The sequence below is a fragment of the Sardina pilchardus genome, chromosome 4 (genome assembly GCF_963854185.1).
Source record: "Sardina pilchardus chromosome 4, fSarPil1.1, whole genome shotgun sequence".
In the NCBI taxonomy this organism is placed as follows: domain Eukaryota; kingdom Metazoa; phylum Chordata; class Actinopteri; order Clupeiformes; family Clupeidae; genus Sardina; species Sardina pilchardus.
The window spans coordinates 38,939,450-38,947,215 of record NC_084997.1 but is presented as its reverse complement, the minus strand read 5'-3'; the positions used below and the strand labels follow the sequence as shown (position 1 = coordinate 38,947,215).

Below are 7,766 nucleotides of genomic sequence, written 5' to 3'. Positions count from 1 at the left end.
TCATGGGTACGCTGGCGATCAAGTCGCTCCGTCCGGCATCTTTTGTCGTGTCATGTTGTTATTTTGTAAATTTGTTTGTTCATGTCTTGATGTCCCAGGTACGCTGGTGACTACCGCTCTGTCCAGCATCTTTTGTTTTTGTGTCAATGTCTTGTGTGTGCATACAGTATTCATTGCACTAAAATATTTTTTTTTTTCTTGGCTTCATTGAAAATGAGGGCTACCCTCAATGACCCTCTGAGAATAAATAACGGTTGAATGAATGAATGAATGAATCTTGAGAACTGTAGGGCCTAGGAAGACCACCCTTGTTTTGGTATGTTGGTCTTAAGGGGCCGTGTCATCTTATCCTGTAACCACTCATTTCATGTATAGCGCCACCTAGTCAAAAATGAAAAAGCAACAATGAAGTGTTGTAATCGCAGGTATCTCTGGCTGACATGGTGGAAACTGCACACAACTGGAGGTGTAGGACCATTATGACACCCTCTGAATGCATGCCAAGTTTCGCTGCGCGACGGTCATAATTATGTGTACATTTAGTACACAAACTGGTACACACACACACACATCAAGGGTTATTACACACACACACACACACACACACACACACACACACACACACACACACACACACACACTCACTCACTTACAGTATCAGTGGGTTCTCCTCACACACACGTGTGTTCAGACTCACTTTAGTGTCTCCAGTTTGCAGTGGAGATTCTTGAGGAGCTCTGAGAGATGCTGAACGCCTGCATCATGAAGCTGATTGTAACTCAGGTTCAGCTCCTTCAAACTGCAGGAGTTTGATGTGGCAGCTAACGCTATCGTAGCACAGCTCTCCTCTGTGAGGGAACACCAGCTCAGCCTGGAGAAACATAACACATGATGACATATCTGATTATTACACTCACATACTGTACCCCTAACTATACTTGAATTTCCCCTTGGGGATTAATAAAGTATCTATCTATCTATCATCTATACAACACACACACACACACACACACACACACACACACACACACACACACACACACACAGTACACAAGACTGTACAAAGACATTCCCTTAATTGCTGAGAAGACAGAAATACAGATGGAAAGACACAGTATATCACAGTGCAAACCTCTACCAATGTAACACACACACACAGCTGCCGGAGACATTCACTTAATTGCAGAGAAAACAGAGAAACACATACACAGGGTATCATAGTGCAAAACACAATCAATGTAACACACACACACACACACACACACACACACACACACACACACACACTCCATTCACTCATCAGTGAGTTCTCCCCCCACACACAGATCTGTTGTTGTGTGTTCAGACTAACTTTAATTGCTCCAGTTTGCAGTGGGGATTCTTGAGGAGCTCTGAGAGATGCTGAACTCCTGCATCATGAAGTTCATTGTAACTCAGGTTCAGCTCCTTCAAACTGCAGGAGTTTGATGTGGCAGCTAACGCTATCGCAGCACAGCTCTCCTCTGTGAGCGAACACCAGCTCAGCCTGGAGAAACATAACACATGATAACATATCATATGGTGTGTGTATGGCTGTAACAAACACTTCAGCTGATCATGAAAGCTGGTATTTTAGCACACCGTAATCTTTAGTAAAGTCATTCATTTCAGTCATTTTTGGTGGATTAATACATGTCAACCAAGATTAGAGACCTTCTTTTACTGACACTTAGAAGATTTCTTCTATCTTGAACAATGTTGTTTGTCACGTAATGTTTGAGAAACTAGCTGTAATTTTGGTTAGCACCAGAAAAGGCTGCTTGCATTGGCTTATGTCCCTTTGGCGTCGTCTGGATAAAATTCATCCCCGTGTTTCATGACTCCTAACCTTATGTCAAGTACTCGTAAAAGATATTTTATTGTGAAACAAACCTGTTAATCAGCAGAAAGATGTAGCACAATATACAGTTGTTTGCAGCTAAGTTGCTTAGCTTGTTTGGCTGACAAATATAACGTTACCTGAAGACTCTTGATCACCGATGGTGTAACATGATTTGTGATAAATGTGTTTAAGTACTGTGCAGCTTTGAGGCAGGCAGATTGCCTTCTTAGATTTCCCCTCATGGGATCAAAAAAGTATATATGTGACCCTGCAAAGAGAAACCAGTCGCTTTGGTAAAATTTACAAAATGACTGTGCTCACACGAACGGCCATAATATAAGCTTTCCAACGATATGCTTATATAGAGTATTACACAAACTATCGCTAAGATCGATAAGAAGTTTGTTTATTGTGGATTTTCTTAAAATAGAATCAAGCGCAAAGCGACTAATTCAGCTTTGCAGGGTCACATATACTTATACTTATTTGAACAATGAATTAGTGTCTCCCACACACACACACACACACACACACACACACACACACTCCATTCACTCATCAGTGGGTTCTCCCCCCACACATAGATCTGTTGTTGTGTGTTCAGACTCACTTTAGTGTCTCCAGTTTGCAGTGGGGATTCTTGAGGAGCTCTGAGAGATGCTGAACTCCTGCATCATGAAGTTCATTCCTACTCAGGTCCAGCTCCTTTAGACTGCAGGAGTTTGATGTGGCAGCTGACGCTATCGCAGCACAGCTCTTCTCTGTGAGGGAACACTTAATCAGCCTGGAAACACAACACACGATGACATATCTGATTATTACACTCACATACTGTACCTCTAACTATACAACACACACACACACACACACACACACACACACACACACACATTCCCATAATGGCTGAGAAGGAAAACACACACACACACACACGTAGGGTATCACAATGCAAACCTCTAGCCATGTAAGACAAAATGATTGACCACGATACTATACTAGATAAAGTATCACGGTTCCGGGTATTATCGCGATACCGTGGCCTTTTTTTTTATTATTATTTTTATGAACTGCAATATATTTGTACCAGCTATAAATACTTATTAATTACTTATAACGTTGTTTGGTGCATGATAAACATAATACTGGGGAAGTAAGAATTAGACTGAAACAAATATTTTTATGAATAACATTTATTAAAAAGTTAAAACTGAAAAAAACAAACATCCACTGGCCTTTTCTCTGCATTTGTGTGTCTAGTCAAACTAGTATTTAACTTAAAGGCCAAAACTTATTTACAAACTTAATTTAACACATAGGGTTAACATAGGGGCAGGCAGATTTTTATTTTTAAGGCCAGCTATTTCATGGATCCAGGACATTATGCATCCTGATAAAGCTCCCTTGGCCGTTGGAATTAAAATAGCCCTACATCATCACATACCCTTCACCATAGCTAGAGATTGGCATGGTCCTTTTTCCAGTAGGCCTATTAGCCTGTTTGATGCTCATTGAGCTCAATGCAAATCAAAAAAGGAAAGCGACACAGGGTGGCGCTGTAGGCTAACTCCGATATTAGATCTGCAAGCATATCGAGCAGAGAGTTAGCAAAACGTACAGGAATTTGCCACTGGTGTATTATTTGTTCCTAAAAGCTGTTTATTGTGTATTTTCAGGTGAGTCTCTGACCATGAAAGGAAGGAGAACTAACTTGTTGATAACCTTGACGTGTTTCTGACCATGAAAGGAAGCAGAACTAACTTGTTGATAACCTTGACCTGTTCAAGCGGATTTAGTACACTGTTACATGTTTTGTTTGAGTGGTGATGTATTACTTGTTCCTAAAAGCTGCTTACTGTGTATTTTCAAACTGAAAATAAATATGTGGCACTGAAGAATATATTGTCTCGTCACTGTGTGTGCAACATACCAACATACACAGATCCAGCATACAACATCTAATACACTTGCAAGTTCTACATCTAACTAACACACACACACACACACACACACACACACACACACACACACACACACACACACACACACACACACACACACTCACACTCCATTCAGATCACAGATCTGTTGTTGTGTGTTCAGACTCACTTAAGCATCTCCAGTTTGCAGTGGGGATTCTTCAGGAGCTCTGAGAGATGCTGAACGCCTGCATCATGAAGCTGATTGTAACTCAGGTTCAGCTCCTTCAAACTGCAGGAGTTTGATGTGGCAGCTGATGCTATCGCAGCACAGCTCTCCTCTGTGAGGGAACACCAGCTCAGCCTGGAGAAACACAACACATGATGACATATCTGATTATTACACTCACATACTGTACCTCTAACTATACAACACACACACACACACACACACACACACAGGCTCTGTTTGAGACGGAAGGCAGCTGCCTACTGCTGCCTAACAGAGCGCTCTCTCACTAGACATGACTTATGTGGTAACCGAGTCCATATTTGATATTGACTTTTATTATAAGACAACGTAACAAGGAACAGTATTATCTTGCAGCTTCTAGCTACTGCCTACTGCTGCCTATGGAGCGCTCTCTCACTAGACATGACTAGAAGGCAGCAGTTTTTCCAACAGAGCCACAATACACATATATACACAAACACACAAACACACACACACACACACACACACACACACATTCATCAGTGCCCCCCCCCCCTACACACACACACACAAACACACACACACACACACACACACATACACACACACACACACACACACACACACACACACACACACACACACACACACACACACACACTCCATTCACTCATCAGTGGGTTCTCCCCCCACACACAGATCTGTTGTGTGTTCAGACTCACTCTAGTTTCTCCAGCTTGTGGGAGTTCTTGAGGAGCTCTGAGAGATGCTGAACTCCTGCATCACAAAAGCCGCCCCAACATGGGGAGTTAGTATGTGCGACATTACATTTGACATTACATTTGGCTGACGCTTTTTAACCAAACACACACATCAAGGTGTTCTGCACTTTCATCCTTGGAACAAGAGAAACACACAACAGTTTCATCGCTTTCATCTCAAACAGTCTATAGTCATTTACAGAATAGAAGTGAAACACTGATTTTGAATCAGGGCATAATACACATAACGCACATAAACTTGATGAAATCTAGGTGCCATTTGGACCTTAAATTCGAGCCCTAGTTCAAACACTACAACCACTAATATGGAGCCCTAGTTCAAACACTACAACCACTAATATGGAGCCCTAGTTCAAACACTACAACCACTAATATGGAGCCCTAGTTCAAACAGTAGACACTACAACCACTAATATGGAGCCCTAGTTCAACCACTACAACCACTAATATGGAGCCCTAGTTCAAACAGTAGACACTACAACCACTAATATGGAGCCCTACTTCATACACTACAACCACTAATATGGAGCCCTAGTTCAAACAGTAGACACTACAACCACTAATATGGAGCCCTAGTTCAACCACTACAACCACTAATATGGAGCCCTAGTTCAAACACTACAACCACTAATATGGAGCCCTAGTTCAACCACTACAACCACTAATATGGAGCCCTAGTTCAACCACTACAACCACTAATATGGAGCCCTAGTTCAAACAGTAGACACTACAACCACTAATATGGAGCCCTAGTTCAAACAGTAGACACTACAACCACTAATATGGAGCCCTAGTTCAAACAGTAGACACTACAACCACTAATATGGAGCCCTAGTTCATACAGTAGACACTACAACCACTAATATGGAGCCCTAGTTCAAACACTACAACCACTAATATGGAGCCCTAGTTCAAACTCTACAACCACTAATATGGAGCCCTAGTTCAACCACTACAACCACTAATATGGAGCCCTAGTTCAACCACTACAACCACTAATATGGAGCCCTAGTTCAAACACTACAACCACTAATATGGAGCCCTAGTTCAAACACTACAACCACTAATATGGCGCCCTAGTTCAAACACTACAACCACTAATATGGAGCCCTACTGTAGTTCAACCACCACAACCACTAATATGGAGCCCTAGTTCATACACTACAACCACTAATATGGAGCCCTAGTTCAAACAGTAGCCACTACAACCACTAATATGGAGCCCTAGTTCAAACACTACAACCACTAATATGGAGCCCTACTGTAGTTCAACCACCACAACCACTAATATGGAGCCCTAGTTCATACACTACAACCACTAATATGGAGCCCTAGTTCAAACAGTAGACACTACAACCACTAATATGGAGCCCTAGTTCAAACAGTAGACACTACAGCCACTAATATGGAGACCTACTGTAGTTCAACCACTACAACCACTAATATGGAGCCCTAGTTCAAACAGTAGACACTACAACCACTAATATGGCGCCCTAGCTCAAACAGTACAACCACTAATATGGAGCCCTAGTTCTGTTCAAACTTGTCATTCACAAAAAAAAAATAAGCAAAATAATAGCATAGTTGACCCTACAGTCAAGTTATCAATCCCTTGGCTACTTGTTGTCTCTGCATTTCCTAATCTCGTCGGCGGGACAGACTGACTAACTGTTCAATTATAGTGCTAATCCCGACATTCCTAACCCTGCTCACAAGTGCCACATGGTGGTTGTTTGGGTCATTGCAGCTTCACTGGGGAAAAATAAATAAAATATGTGTGATTGACGAGTGAAACCGGCCAATTAAAAGTGGTGCCCACTGTAATCAATGTTTGATAAGAAACATCCCCCAGACTTACCCAATGTACCTTCCTCTGCCATCATTCCAGTCTCCAGCTTCTCTTGCTGCTGGAACATGTAATAACCTCCTCCATTTGCTGCCACCATGTTGTCTATCTTGTCCAGGAGAGCAGAGACTTGACTACGGTCTAGGGTCTCATTGTTGTTAAACACATGGTATCTGTCACCACATTGTTTAATGACGTTCCGAAGAGAAAATGTTGGCTTCCCCAGGTAGTGTTCAATGGGCTTGTTCTTCAGATCATCTCCTTTAGTGAAGAGCACAATAGCATAATTGATGAAGTTATCACCGAAAGCTTCTTGAATTATCTCCACTGCTAGACGCTCCTCTGGAGTAAAGCGTCCCACTGGTATCACCAAGAGGAACACATGTGGGCCTGGTAGTACCAGTGAGATGCAGTTAGAGATTTCTTTATTGGTGTGTTCATTGTCACGCTCAGTATCAAACAACCCTGGAGTGTCAATCACTGTAATCTGCCTCCCATTGACTTCAGCTGTCTCTCTCTGACACGTGCTAGTAACCGAGTCAGCAGATAGTTCTGCCCTGAACATGTCTCTCCCTAAAATGGTGTTTCCTGTCGAGCTCTTCCCAACTCCAGTCTTCCCCAGCAGCACTATCCGGAGTTCTGGAGAACACACTGTAAAAAAAAGGAAAAGACAGAGATGTCCAACTGATCAAACCATACAGTAAAAAAGGTAATATCTCTAGCTCTAAATACATTGATGGGATCTAAAATTAACAGTAAATTACTGCAATAGTAATGCAAAAGTAGAAATAGTATCATGTTTTTCCACATTTTTTGTGACATGTTTTGAAAGATGAATCACATTATTTTGTGTCATATACTGTTATATCACATCAAATATAAATTATTATACCACCTATTTCCATGAAAACTAACTAATACAGCACATTTCTGTAAATTTAAGCATTATTATTCATAATACAACATTTATTTACCATATTTCTAGGTAATTCAATTTTTTTTTAATGTGAAAATGTTTCTAATTAAACATTGACAAACAACATCAAAATAAGGCAACATCTTGTTAAAATTACAACTACAAACTGTATTTTAATTATGGAAAATAACCATACTTTTATGTGAAAGTAATTTTCTGTTATTTCACAGT

The 7,766-nt window shown here is 41.2% G+C and overlaps 1 protein-coding gene across 1 annotated transcript; it reads right to left on the bottom strand.

Moving 5' to 3' along the window:
* Positions 1-4,030: 4,030 nt before the first annotated feature.
* On the bottom strand, positions 4,031-7,524 carry LOC134079088 (GTPase IMAP family member 9-like). Its single transcript, XM_062535257.1, has 4 exons — positions 7,512-7,524; positions 6,632-7,258; positions 4,714-4,768; positions 4,031-4,118 (listed from the first exon to the last, which is right to left on the bottom strand). The coding sequence occupies exons 1-4, from the start codon at positions 7,522-7,524 to the stop codon at positions 4,031-4,033; spliced, it is 783 nt and encodes a 260-aa protein (XP_062391241.1).
* Positions 7,525-7,766: the final 242 nt, after the last annotated feature.